Below are 14,854 nucleotides of genomic sequence, written 5' to 3' on the forward strand. Positions count from 1 at the left end.
AAGAGCTCACACCTAAACCCACCCATGACCGCAAATGTTGCAGCGAGATCAGCCCCGAACCCACTCCACCTGCACATCACTAGATACCTCCGCTGTAGCAGCTGCCTTTCACTTTTATAAATCATAATGTGCAGAAACCACATTTAACTTGTACCTTTCTTATATATGAAATATGAACTTCAAATAAAAATGTTTTCCAAATGCCTCTCTGTCTCAGCAGCCTGTATGGTGGGGCTGATAGAATTGCGGTGCTTTTATGGGCTGTTCTAGTAAGGGGAGGTTCCTATGGATAATAAAGTGATTACATGTGAATTATAAAGTCAGTGGTATAAAGAAGTGTAATATTGGGGGGGGGGCAAAGAAGCTGCAGTATTTATACACTCCGGATCAGGGTTGGAAGGACTGTAAATACATTATGCTGCTGACACATGTTCCAAGTCAAGTTATCCAGGGGCAGATTATTATATATGTTATACCACCCCACCCCGATTTTAATCATGTAGTGCTGAATGAGAGAGACACATGGGTATTTGAGCTTCTCACTGCAGTCACCACTGTGCAGCTTCTCCCCTGCCTTGTTACATAGCACTTGTGTCACTCACTGCTATTTGGGATATGAGAGCCCACTGACTCTCGCTGTATTTAATTTATTTGATAAACTAGGGCTCACTGACTCATTTTATATATTTATATCAATATTTAATTTATTTGAGATATTAGGTCTCACTGACTCTCGCTGTATTTGATTTATTTGAGAAACTAGGGCTCACTGCCTCCTACTGTATTTAATTTATTTGAGAAATTAGGGCTCACTGCCTTTTATTATACAGCTTTTTGTGTCTGGGTGACAGGTCCACTTTAAAAGGTTGAACCTGATGAATGTGTGTCTTTTTTCAACCAAACTTACTATGTTACTATGTTTAATACATACATAAAGAATATGCTAGAATAACTTTTTGTTTTATTTTGAGCGTAGACCCCATTTAATTAAGTGCGCTAAATGTTATCAAAGGTTCATTGTAAGGTGAACTTCCCCTTTAATAAGAAAGGGAATATTTGTGAAGACAGTATGACGAATAAGTGTGCGAATTTCCCATTTCCAATGAAAGCAGTGATTACAGAAACTTCTTTAGGAAACTGGTTGAACAACCCCCCCCCCCTCCCCATTTCGTGCACAGATTGTTGTTCTGTAGAAAGACACAAGGGATGGTGTCAGTCCTGGGTGTAAAGTGCAGCCCCAGCCTTCTCGGAAGTCTCCCCCCGCCTCCTCTTTCCTGTAACAGCAGCTTCTAATTGATAGTAATGGGGAAGTTACACTCAGCTTGGGGAATTACTGGCAGAGCTCGGAGCACTTCTCATTCATTAAGCCATGTGTCCAATCTACCTGCTGCTGCTGCTTCTCTCCCTCTTCATTACAGGTGAGGTCTTTGTAACAGATTCAAAGGTATTGTCTGAATTTGGGACTGGCAGCTCCTGTTTGTTTGGCTCTATTTCCCCTTTATAAAGAGGCGCTGGGAGTTTCAAATGGGAAGCCGGACCTGGAGATTCCCTGGAAGAGACAATGATTTCATTTTAAGGGGATCGCTGCTGCTTTTGGGGGCAAAATACTTACCGTAAATAATGTCTTTTTTTTTAATATGAAGTATAGTGATGGGTTCATCATGTTGGGGTGGGGGGTTTCAAGGCTAAAATAATTAAATTAAATTTTAAAATCTTTCAGCCAAAAATGATCCCAAACTAAAAAATTACATTAACATGGGGCATTTCAAGTTATTTTTTAGTTTGTTTGAGCATTTTACATTATATTTACTTACTGTATATCAGGTCAGTACAGGTGTGGGATCTGTTATCGAAAATGCTCAGGACTATCCGTAACCTCTCTGTAATTTGGATCTTTATACCTTAAGTCTACTAGAGAATCGTGTAAACATGAAATAAACCCAATAGGCTGGTTTTGCTTCCAATAAGGATTAATTATATCTTAGTTGGGATCAAGTACAAGCTACTGTTTTATTATTACAGAGAATAAGGAAATCATTATTAAAAATTTGGATTATTTGGATAAAATGGAGTCTACGGGAGACGGACTTTACGTTCTGTAAAGCTACAAATCTATTGCTACTTTTTATTACTCATCTTTCTATTCAGGCCTCTCCTATTCATATTGCAGTCTCTTATTCAAATCAATGCATGGTTGCTAGGGTCGTTTGGACCCTAACAACTAGATTAAAAAGCTAAATAACTCAAAAACCACAAATAATAAAAAATGAAAACCAAATTGTCTCAGAATATCACTCTCTACATCATACTAAAAGTTAACTCAAAGGTTGCAGTTGTACGGCAGGGTTGCCAAAAGAGCAAATTTTTACCTTGTTTTGTCAATGAAACTGGGTCAAATTGAATGAACCAATCATTTGCTCACCATGTCATAGATTTTGTGGTCACCTTCGCATAATGGTTTAATAATTAGTGGTAAGCATCATTTTCCCTTTGTTACTGCCTAGAGTTACACAGATTGTTATCCACAAAAATCCCCAAAACCTTTTCAATTAGGAAACCCCTGGTACACTACTATTTAGTGTATCCCTTGCACTTTTATCATTTTTGCATAATCTTGCACTTATCAACACTGGACCTCATTTGCCAGTTTGCTGCCCAATCATTCAATTTCATCAATCTCTCTGCTAAGTGGTGGGATCCTATGTGGCTGTTCCCACCTCAAGGTCATCAATAAACAAATAAAACAAAAGCAAAGGACCCAGGACATCAGCGATGATCTTAGGAAAAAATACACCATTTGAATTAGGTAGAAAAAAAAGGATTTTAATCTCTAATTCCATCACTAAATAAGATTACATTATTTTGGGGTGCTGGTGCAGTCACAGTCCCTGCACCCCCTTTATTTGCAGGTTCAACAAATCTCAGGTTTGTGTTGCAAAATTTAGCAAGTGCTCCACTATGACTATTAAAAGTGAATCCATGCCATACGCGTTTAATAAAGCAGTTTCCCAGGATTAACCCCACTAATTATGTTTGTTAATTAAGTTAGCTTTGTTCCATTGGGTAACTCCCTTGTTGTTTGGGTGATTTGCAGTGTTTGGAAGAGTTCCCAGGCCACAGAATGTCCGGATGGATTCAGTGAATTTCATGAACATCCTGCACTGGGATCCTCCCGCCACTAATGGAAGCGCAGCCTACACTTACACAGCGGAAAATAAAATGTAAGATATTATCATTCTGCAGAAATCAAAGCACAGGAAATGTTTATTTCAGATCCACTGGTAAATAAATGACATAGTAAAGGGGAACTATCACGAAAATTAAAATCTAATGTAAGTTTCCTCATGCTGAAATAAGAAACTTTCTAAATACAATCAATTAAAAATTCTGCCTTGTTTCTGAAATAATCAAGTTTATCTTCACTATTCCTCTCTCAGCATCTGTTTCTCTTCATTCTGTCTTCATGCAGCAGTTGGGTGTCAGATGAATGATCAGGGCCGGATTTCCCTGTTCGCTGCCCCGAGACCTCCAGGTCCTAGCGCCGCCAGCCGCACGTACATCTGCCCACCAACGTAAGCGTGCACACCATTTTGAGCGTATGCATACACTTTATCGCAAGGGAACTCAAGAGTTCCCAATGCAGTTTACTAATCGGCGCCGCACCTAAAATTCCGTGGCCCTAGGCCCGGGCCTCACCACAAATACAGGCCTGTGACTGATCCAATATATATCATAGGGTGGGCTTCCTTTCCTAGCAGATGTATTAGAGCTCACTCAAATAACTGATTCCAGTACAAACAAAATCTAACAAAACAACTGCCTTTTGCACAAATCCTGCATGTAGAGAGACATGATGTCTGGTGATTTTAATAGAGTGAGCTCTTATACATCTTCTAGGCAAAAGGAGCCCCCCTATAAGATATATTGGATCATTCATCTCACTCCCAACTGCTGCATGAAGAGAGAATGAGGAGAAACAGATGCTGAGAGAGGAATAGTGAAGATAAACTTAATTATTTCAGAAACGGTACAGAATTTTTAATTGATTGTATTTAGAAAGTTTCTTATTTCAGTATGTTTAATTTTCGCGATAGTTCCCCTTTAATAAACATGTGATATTTATTCTGACTCAGTGGCGTAACTAGAGTGCTCCAGGCCCCCCTGCAAAAAAATCTTCAGAGGGGCCCGGCACACTCCAATCCCCATCCTCCCACCCACTTCCTGTCCTGCCTCTGCTCTTCCCACATCCTGACTCCACCCACTCCTGCCCGACTTGCGTCCCCCTTCCTCGCCGCCGGTAAGAGAGCGGCTGAGGAGGGTTTTTTAATTACTTATAGAAGAAGCAGACCCCACAGTCTGGCCTCCATCTTCCCTGGGCCCTCCTGCAACTGCAGGATCTGCTCCCTCTATAGTTACCCCACTGTTCTGACTTCCAAACACATAACCTGCTTGATGGGGTTAATTTGGTGAGGAAAGGGAGGGAGCAGGTGGAGAGACAGGTAGGGACTGTGTTGTGCACTGGGCCCCTCCAAGCATTTTTTTGGGGAGGGACAATACACTTAAGTGATGCCACTTCCTTTGAGAGCTTATGTATGTGTCACATTCATGTAGCACAGAGGGGTAACTGCTGCCCAGTAAATGCCCCTGGATGGCATGCTATGGGTTACTTGACAAGTAGCAAAGTTAAGACCATGAGTCTTGAGCAGGGTCCGATTGGGGGGAGCCACTGCCGCAGTTTTAAAGGCCCCCTTCATGAGCTGCAAACCCTCCTCCGGCTCATACCTTTTTATTCTTGTGGCCACATCAGGGCCAGGTAGGGAGGATTAGGAGCAGAGACAGCGTTGTCTGTCAGGGAGCCGGTATGGGCTGGTGGGGCCCACAAAGGCCAGGGCCCACTGGGTTTTGTCCTGGTGTCCTGCCAGCCCAGCCCGACTTGAGGGACGGCCAGGGGCACAAAGAATAAAATTTCCTGAAAGACACAGGACTGCCTCACTTCTTACCCTGCAATAAAGCAGCAATTCTGTCTTCCTTTATGGCAGAGATTATATATATGCAGCAAGCATAAGATCCAGTACATTCCAAGCCTCGGATACAGGCACAGGGCCAGAGTTTGTACATTGGGCACCAGCAGGTCCAGACTGAGAATTAAAATAGGCCCTGACATTTCAGGTACATAGAGGCCCAATCAGCCCAGAGAGAGGCCCAAACAGCCCCCACCAGCCCACTAAATACTGACTTTTTATGGCACCTTATAGCAGCCCCTCTGGCATTTGCCAAAACCCACACATTGCCAGTCCAAGCCTGGGCACCAGGTAAGGCTCATGGCACATGTAACATTATCACTTCCATGGGTTTTCATTTAAATTTGATCCAAACATCTCAACTCGCCAGCCATGTCCACATACTCGTACTAAGTCAGTTGGAATAAAGTGAAAAATCTGAATTTCATGAGATTCCTATTGGATAGAGTAGGAGGAGAATGAATGTTGGCATTTTTTCAGGCTTCAGGGGCGTAACTACAGAGGAAGCAGACCCTGTGGCTGCAGGGGGCCCCATGAGTACCTACTTAATGAGCAATTTTAACATATGTTGGTAAAACAGGATAATCTCTGGATATGTTGGGGACCCTAAAATGTATTTGTTGTGGGGTCCAGTAACATCTAGTTACACCACTGTCAGGCTTCCTTAAATGAAAGCAAGAAATGGCCTTGTTGCTACTCCACAAACCTGACATTAAGTTTCTTTTCCAGGAATGTCCAAAGAGCAACAAAATACAATACAATCTGCCAGACTAACGATACGCATTGTGATTTATCGGTTATTAATTACAAGTCCATAGTGCGGGTGAGAGCTGAGCTTAACGGCAGCATTTCTAAATGGGTGATGATTTCCTTTAATCCCTACCCACAGAGTAAGTTTCCTCTTCTTCTTCCTTTCAAACTGTGTCTATATCTCAGTTATGCCAAGGGTGCCTTGTCTATTGGGAGAGGAACAAGGGGGCAAATTTACTAAAGGGCAAAGTGACTAAGGCTGGTAAAAATTCGCCAGCGTGAAGTAATTTCGGTACTTCGCCGAATAACTAATGGGCGCAGACGTAACTTCGCTAGCGAAGGAGACTGATGCTGGCGCTCATTCACACTCAATCGCCAGGCGAAGTTGGGCTCTGGCGATTTGACGTAACTACGCAAATTCACTAAGATGCGGATTTTACTGAACGTTACCTCTTGCGCCAGACTTGCCTTCACCACCTCAGACCAGGCGATGAGCAATAGAGTAGATAGGACTTCCTCCAATTATTCTAAGTCCCAAAAAACTCTGGCATCTTTTCCTTTTTTCAGGGTGATAGGCTGCAAAAGAACATCATTTTTTGGGGGGTACCCGGCTTCCCCCCTACATATCCTAACATATGGCACATAAACTATACACTGGGCTCATGTGTAGGGCAATATAACAACTTTATTTTATTTTATTAAGGTTCCCTGGGCTTGTGTAGTGTAATGTATTTGCTGCAACATATACGTCCATTGAAATTTAAATTTCCGCGGTATGCAAATTAGTCAACGCTAGCGCAATTTCACTCTGCTTGCCGAATTAACGCTAGCGGAAATTCGCCAGCGGTCGGCGCCCTGGACGCAACTTCGCATGTTAGTGAATTAGCGTTGTCTGAGTGAATTTTCGCCTGGCGAAGTGTTGTGCTGCCTGCGAAGCCGTCGCTGGCGAATTTTTGTCGCTTAGTAAATTTGCCCCAAGGTGTTTCATCTGCAGGTGCTTCACTCAGAAAAATAATATAGTTTGCCACAGGTGCTCCTGTATGGGTTACCACTAACCGTTCCAGGAGCAGAATGGATGGATGTAATGCTGAGGGTTATAAATGGTGTGGCCACCTTTTTCTGGTCTGATCTTTTGGCCAAACACCTTCCATGCCCAGTTCAAAAGAATCTACAGCAATGACATGGAAGTGCCAATGTGTAAATCTGGCTTCATGTTCTTTGTTCCTGCAACTGGCGCTAGAATTTCTAAAGGAGAAATAAAGCCTGACCCCCCCTCCAGAGACCTCCCCCTTTTCCAAACCACTCCTTTAAAGGGCCACCTAAAAGTGGCCACTTGCTGAATCTTGTTCTGAAAAGCAGGGTTGTTACCATTTTTTGTGATACACCAAGTCCTCCTCTCTGCAATCTCCTGGCAGGAGCATGGGCAGGACTTGCCTTCAACTGTCTGTTCTCAGTGTCAGTCAGTGGAGGGCCAAGCCAGCTGGGTGCCATAAACAATCTGGCCGGGCACGTGGCACACACACACACTCGTGCCAGCACAAACTAGCACATTCAGGCAGGTCAGACAATTGGAGACGACCCTTGTGTGTGGTGGGCAGACACAACGGCCAGTGCCGGATTTCAATGACCGGCGCCCCTAGGCCGCACGGTCCGACCAGGCGGCCGCGCGGTCCTAGCGCCCACCTCACCTCCCCTTCCCAGCGCGCCGGCGAAAAAACGCCGGCGCAGCTGCTTTAATTTAATGGGGATGCACACGTCCCCATAATGCGGCTGGGCGGCATGCCACCCCTATTTTTTTGCCGCCCTAGGCCCGGGCCTATGCGGCCTTGCCGCAAATCCGGGCCTGACAACGGCCACCAACCCTGCAGTGCTACACTGCTTTTCAGCACAGGACAACAATTAGGGGGTCCTCAGTGCTGTGGTTAGGGAAGGCTTTAGAGGGGCCATATGCAAATTAGGATTCGGATTCGGCCTGGCAGAAGGATTGGGCCGAATCTGAATCCTGCTGAAATCTTGGCTGAATCCCGAACCAAATCCTGGATTCAGTGCATCCCTACTTTATATTAATAGAAGCTGCTGCAGGTTTATCTTCAGACTTATCTGGGGTCTCCATAGGCCCACAGTATGATTTGGTCATTTAACTGGGGCCAAACAATTGGATCAGCCCAATATGACCGGGGCAGGTGGTCGAACAAGTGGATCTTCTGCTGTATTTGGGAACACTGGAATGTTAATCCCTACCAACATCCATACCACCTTCTGGTTTCTAGGATAAGAAAGTACCTGTAGAACAAAATGATACTGAATAAATATTTAAAAAAGAATAGAATAATATTGTATCCAGTAACCTACCTCACTTACAGGTAACCCAACTTTCCATTCTGTCTCTGCACCCAGCTGTTATCACTGCCCCGGAAGTAAAAGTGGCCTCACGGGCTGGAGACCTGGATGTGAGCTTTTTTGGCCCCATGAGAGGATCTGACGGCACGTCACTGAGGGACATATATGGGAGTTTCAAATATAAACTGTTATACTGGAGACAGAGCGAGCCTTCAGTTGTGAGTAGTCTGTATATTACATTAACTATTAGTGTATTTAGCACCATGATCGTATTTTGTAGCTGAAATACATCTGATTCTTGTGTTTCTTTTAGGTCACCAGCATGGACTCTTTACAGAACTTTGAAACTTTGGCCAACCTAGACAAATGGACAGACTACTGCATAAGAGTCCAGGCCTATGCCCCCGATTATAACAATACTGGAGAATTAAGCCAAGCCATTTGTGAGAAAACCACTAATGATGGTAAGAGCAGTTAATAAAATTACATCAGCCTTAAAGAGGGCTGCACTGTAGTGATGTGTGGGCTGACCCCTGGTGACCAGCAGGTTAGGTTGACCATTGATTGTACAGGTTTGGGTTGAGATTTGGCCATCGATTGTGGGTTTATAGGTCAGACTGGTGAAGAACTCTCCTCCACTGCTCCAGAAGATTCCCTGTCTTGGAATCAGAGGTTCACACAGAAGATGCGGGTGTTGGTTGGACGTGGGTCCTACAGTGGTAACATTTTGCAGGTTAGGGTCAGGTGCAGGTTGTTTTTTATGACCAACACATCACTACTGCACTAGGGTATTGTATGTATGAGGTTATTATATACACTGAGAGTTATGGGGCTAAATGTTAAAGCATTACCCCAGCCATATTACCCTACCACCACCATTTTACCCTGATGTTAACATCTTGCCTTCTACAATGCCGCACTCTTCCTAACGATAACTGCTTTCTGTTCGGTCCCCATCATGTGCTTGCCGGGCTGCCATCAGGGGGTATTTCTGTAAGGGGCTCTGAGAAAAAGGCCATTGGAGGGGGGGGGGTTGGCATATGCAGGTTTGTTTGAACAGATCAGCAGGGTGGCTATAGATGCATGGGACTTTTTTTATTGAGGTCCACTAGGGTGGCCTGGCCGGTAAAAATGATGGTTGATTCCAATGTTATTAATAGGGAAAAAAAGATAATATATAGGAAGGCCGGTATTTTTTTCTGGAAAAGGTGGCAACCCTAAGTTCCACTTACATAACTAGTCTACAGAAGATACAGACCCTGTTGTCGCAGGGGGGCAGGAGTGTAGAAGGCCCATTAAGGTTGTTATTAATTAGCAAGTTCAATATATCTTGGTAGAATAGATCAACACCAATATTTTAAATTTAATTTGCAATGGGGCCCATATAGTAAGGCCATTCTGCTGGTTGACATGGCCAACAATGGGCTAATAATTGGAACACCCTGCTAAATTGGGGTCCATGATTACTGATGGTGGACCTGTGTGAGGCCCTGGCCAGTTTACCCTATTCCGACCCCATGACAAGCTCCTCCTGCCCTTCCATTGAAGCAGCCATTCATCCTTGCCCACAATAATTGCTACTTGTACCATGTTGAGGTTGGACAGTATAAAGGAAACAGCAGGCCAAGACTGATCATGTCCTCTCTCTCTCTTTCTCTTTGCAGGTTTTATTCCAGGGTGGAAGATTTCTCTTGCCTTCTTAATCCCCCTATGCCTATCCCCAGTGATCATTGTTGGATTGTTTTATTTAGGCTCCAGGATAAATAAAGTAGCTAAATATCTGTTTGTCCCTAAATACTCCTTCCCAGAGCATCTGAAAGAGGTTTGTATTTGATCGAATGTTTTTTTTCCTTCCAACCAAAACCTGTTTGTGCCTTAGTGTGTGGGACTTATAGCCCGCAAGTGCTTGGAGCATCTTAATGGGCAAACATGCTTAGAAAAGCCCTTTGTTTGTTGTGAATGGTTTCACATTCTCTACTTTTGCTTTTATTATAGCAAACATGTCTCATTTTGGGCAGACAAACTAGCAATTTTGTTAAGAAACAAGTAGCCGTGATTAGTGATATCTAGTAGAGCAGGGGTCCCCAGCCTTTTGAACATGTGAGCAACATTCAGAAGTAAAAGGAGTTGGGGAGCAACACTAGCATGAAAAATGTTCTTGGGCTGCCAAAAAATGCTGTGATCAGCCATTAGGTAGCCCCTATGTGGATGGTCAACCTACATTGAGACTGTTTGGCAGTACACCTGGTTTTTATACAACTATAACTTGCCTCCACGCCTGGAATTAAAAAATAAGCCCCTGATTTGAGGCCACTGGGAGCAACATCCAAGGGGTTGGAGAGCAACATGTTGAGCTACTGGTTGGGGATCACTGCAGTAGAGATTCACTGTGGCTATGATCAACAGTCCTTTGGTTGGGTTTTAAAGGAGAACTAAAACTTAACTAAAGAAGTAGCTAGAAATGTTGTGCATTATGTTTGGGGTTTCTATACAAGCCCAAGGCAACCACAGCCCTTTAGCAGTAAAGATCTGTGTCTCCAAAGATACCACCCAAAAACATGTTTTAGTTTTAAAGGAGGCATATAGGTTGTTACCCCCCCCCCCCAATATTGTAGGCAATAATATAAATAACATATGGTGCTGGTTTTTACTGTGGGATAAAAATGATTATCTTGAAAAATGACTCCTTATTGGAGCACCCTGTAGATCTGCTAGGGTCCCTTGTTTCAAGTGAGGGGTGGGTGTGTCCTAATGGTCCCTGTCAGAAGCACAGCAGGAGGGGGGCAGCCAATCACAGCCCTGCAGTCATACAAGTGAAGACAGGCTTCAGTTCCCTATCAGGTCAGCCTAGCTGCTGATTGGTTCCTCTCCTATAATGCAGTGAGCTGAGTGCCAGCGGCTCTCCTGCACAGCCTGGGAAAGGAGGCAGCAGGAGTGGTAAAACATAGTAGGGATTAGTAGGGTTTTTACACACATTTTTAATAAATCAACCTGAAACACTACTTTTTTTCAGCACATACCATCTATATTGATATTTTTATATGATTCAGTGTATAAAGTACAGGCGCATTCTTGTTTTTCCCACAATATGTCTCCTTTAAATTTATTTGTAAATGGGTCTCTGGCTTTAACGTCTGAACAATGTAGTAGAAGTAATTTCTCCCCTGTTAATGAGCTGGCTTCTGCTCCATTGTTTCAGACAGAACTGAGAGTGCAGAGAACGTGAACAGCCAGATTAATAGATGCCGCTTGCAATACTTTTACATATAACTTCATAACCACTGCATATTTCTAAATACTTAAATGTATGGGAATTTGTTTAGAATCATCTTTATTTCTCAAAATAAAGATGTTTTGGGGGTGGAGTTCCCTTTTAGAAAGCACCTGTAGAACCCCCATTTAATTTTTTTCAGGGGACCAGAACAAAATGGTGTAAAATTCAGGAAAATGTAAAATCAGGGAAATGTATTGAGCATAATATATACACTAGATGAAACCACAAAATGATAAAATAATCGAAATCTTAAAATCAGGGGATGTAAAATTGAGGTTCCATTGTATATTAAAGCTAATGTACCTTTATTCCTTATTTCTCTAGTACCTAAGCCAGCCTTTCTACAGCCCTCCACACCTGACTCAGGGCCCCGATGATGGAGGCGACCCATGTGGAACACTGACTTTGGTGTCGGAGGAGAATCTGGAAGTGTAACTGCAGCCTCGGCTTTTCCCTATTTGCACTTGTGTGTTTGCTGAACCACAACAGACGCACCTTAACTCAGGAATGTGTTCATGTGTAACGAGTATGAATTGTGACGCACAGTGTGTGCACATTATATTTATATAAAAGGGCACTGGTATATGGAATTACTGGAACCTGGAGACCTTTTCTCAATATAACAGGACCTGGTGCTCATGAAGAATTGTTAAATGCATTGTGGGTAAGAACATTGGCAGTTTTTTGCATGATCCCAAATCTTTTCACTGTATACACAGTGTGGGACTGGTATCCCAGGGTACCGGAGAAGCTCCCAGTTGGCCCCAGCCCAGGGGAAGTCCCATCAGCCCATTCTTATTTCCACCATGGGCCTATATTTAAAGGAGAAGGAAAGGTCCAATCAATGGGGGGTGCCAAATGTTAGGGCACTCCCCAAGTCTTGGAATCACTTACCTGATACCCCAGGCTGGTGCTCCTGCTGGCAGAAAACTGCACTGTTCCAGGGACCTCTTCTCCCATTATTTCTTTGTATGGTCACGCATGCAGGGTTAAGAATTGGACTTAAGCAAAAAAAGCCGGTTACTGTGCATGCATCGCCTATGGGATTTTGAAGACATTGGAAGGGAGGAACAGGATCACTTGCTCTCTAGTGCCCCAGGCCGGTGTAGTTTTCTGCTAACAGGAGCACTGGCCTAGGGTATCAGGTAACTCATTACAATCCCTGGGGGTGCCCTAACATTTAGAACCCCCAATCCAATGGACCTTTCCTTCTTTAAACCTATAGCATCTGGAACTGTCTATAGCTAATTGCAGTCAGAGTGGCCCCAGGGTCTCTGGTGGGCCCTAGGAATAAGTCTATAGTTAACTCTAAAGTTGAGTATGTCAGCTTCATAAGAACAAGGTTTGCCAGAAAAGTAATTTGGACCTTGTTGCTAAAAAAAAAAAAACCAACGCCGTGAAACCATTATCCACCTTATTGTACAGGACATGTCTGATAGGCCCAGGCCGTATCCCAGCTATCTATAACACGGCCACTATTAGTGCATTCTGCAGCCACTGAAACCTGTACATCCCACTGGGTTCTTAAGGGCCACATTATGTGATGCTGCCTGATGCTGCTTCTTGACCCAGATTGCTTGCCATACACTTGACATGAAAGGTCATCCACCACTACTTTTCCCTGTTTACCCATAAAAGCCTGAGGGGCACATGTTCCAGCGCACTGGCCCACAGCAACCAATCAGCTATTTCCTTTGATCAGTCTACTGCAGGCAGAATACTGTGAGCAAATACCTGATTGGCTAAGAAAACACAAGGCAGAAGAAAGTAAGAGCAGGAGAATCATATCAGTAATCTATTGCTATTCCTTTGAAGATTCCTATTGGAATAAAGACATAAAGGCCTTTGGTAATCGATATTATATAAATAATATTACATATGTGAATCGTACTTATGGGTAACAATAATGCAGAATTTTTTATTTAGAATCTTTCTGTTTTTTATGGTTTCTATTTAACTGGGATTGAGAATATTTAAGAGAACTTTGTATGTTCATTTGATCCAGAAGTCAGTTTTTTTAGTTCACTTTTACGACTAATGCTTCTATGAACTCTTGAAAAAAAAAAACCCACAAAAAGTAGGACTCCTTGAAATAAAAGGTGTTTAAAACCATTCCAAAAACTACACAACAGTATAAAGCAAGACCAAATGCTATTTAGGCCATGGAAGTGCAAGGTAACTGCCGTTATCCTAATACTTGAGGTTTATTCAGTGGATATATATTTATAATACACAAAAGCCATGGATATCTTGTAATTTATATCCTTATAAACAGTGAGTAGTGATGTCATCAGTTATAAACGGTGAGTAGTGATGTAATTTCAGTCACATGACTCACTGAATTATGTGTATTATAATAAATAAAGTCCCCCCTGTTTCAAAATATGAGGATATTATAAGTTATCTCGGTGTATATATATATATATACATATATATATATATATCTTTACTGTGTATACTTTGTCTCTAGTGTCATAGGTACTGTGCCTTTATTTATTTATCTTTTTATTTAATTTGTCTCTGATGTCATAGGAACTGTGCCTTTATATATATTTATCTTTATATACTTTGTCTCTGATGTCATAGGTACTGTGCCTTTATAAATATATCTATATATACTTTGTCTCTGATGTCATAGGTACTGGGCATTTATATATATTTATCTTTATATTCTTTGTCTCTAGTGTCATAGATACTGTGCCTTTATTTATTTATCTTTTTATTTACTTTGTCTCTGATGTCATAGGAACTGTGCCTTTATATATCTATCTTTATATTCTTTGTCTCAGATGTCATAGGTACTGTGCCTTTATATATATATTTATCTTTATATTCTTTGTCTCTGATGTCATAGGTACTGTGCCTTTATAAATATATCTATATATACTTTCTCTCAGATGTCATAGGTACTGGGCATTTATATATATTTATCTTTATATTCTTTGTCTCTGATGTCATAGGTACTGTGTGTATATATATATATATATATATATATATATATTTATCTTTACTATATATACTTTGTCTCTGATGTCATAGGTACTGTGCCTTTATAAATATATCTATATATACTTTGTCTCTGATGTCATAGGTACTGGCCATTCATATATATTTATCTTTATATTCTTTGTCTCTGATGTCATAGGTACTGTGCCTTTATAAATATATCTTTATATACTTTGTCTCTGATGTCATAGGTACTGTGCCTTTATATATATTTATCTTTATATACTTTTTTTTCTGATGTCATAGGTCATGCGCCTTTATATGGTCATCTGTGAATACCTCAATTATGCCTTTATTTATGAGTGGGGTGCATTTTCTCCTGCACAGGGTACATGAATTATTCAACGGCACACGTTATGTTGAAAACCCAATTCACTACCGTATGTTTACCGACTAGGTGCTCTCTCTAATCTGACCTGCTAATAAACACCATTATTATGTTCCTGTTTGTTTATGTATTGTG

The 14,854-nt window shown here is 42.1% G+C and overlaps 1 protein-coding gene across 2 annotated transcripts; it reads left to right on the forward strand.

Annotated features, from left to right (window-relative positions):
- Positions 1–1,182: 1,182 nt before the first annotated feature.
- il10rb.S (interleukin 10 receptor subunit beta S homeolog) lies at positions 1,183–14,833 on the forward strand. Of its 2 annotated transcripts, XM_041583179.1 has the most exons (8): positions 1,183–1,418; positions 3,095–3,221; positions 3,470–3,572; positions 5,751–5,911; positions 8,169–8,329; positions 8,425–8,575; positions 9,776–9,933; positions 11,710–14,833. In XM_041583179.1, the coding sequence occupies exons 2-8, from the start codon at positions 3,182–3,184 to the stop codon at positions 11,818–11,820; spliced, it is 885 nt and encodes a 294-aa protein (XP_041439113.1). In that variant the 5' UTR covers positions 1,183–1,418; positions 3,095–3,181; the 3' UTR covers positions 11,821–14,833. The 2 variants fall into 2 exon arrangements, with proteins under 2 accessions (XP_041439113.1, NP_001087014.1); NM_001093545.1 differs by lacking the exon at positions 3,470–3,572 and having other exon boundaries at positions 1,330–1,418; positions 11,710–12,773.
- The last annotated feature ends 21 nt before the right edge of the window (positions 14,834–14,854 follow it).

The sequence above is a fragment of the Xenopus laevis genome, chromosome 2S (genome assembly GCF_017654675.1).
Source record: "Xenopus laevis strain J_2021 chromosome 2S, Xenopus_laevis_v10.1, whole genome shotgun sequence".
NCBI classification, from domain to species: Eukaryota; Metazoa; Chordata; class Amphibia; order Anura; family Pipidae; genus Xenopus; species Xenopus laevis.

Bases quoted from the DNA above. Each gene is read 5' to 3' on its own strand.
- il10rb.S (NM_001093545.1), top strand. From the start codon at position 1,370: ATGTGTCCAATCTACCTGCTGCTGCTGCTTCTCTCCCTCTTCATTACA. The intron at 3,222-5,750 runs GTAAGATATTAT...TTTCTTTTCCAG, and splicing joins TACACAGCGGAAAATAAAAT to GAATGTCCAAAGAGCAACAA. The intron at 8,330-8,424 runs GTGAGTAGTCTG...TGTTTCTTTTAG, and splicing joins GACAGAGCGAGCCTTCAGTT to GTCACCAGCATGGACTCTTT.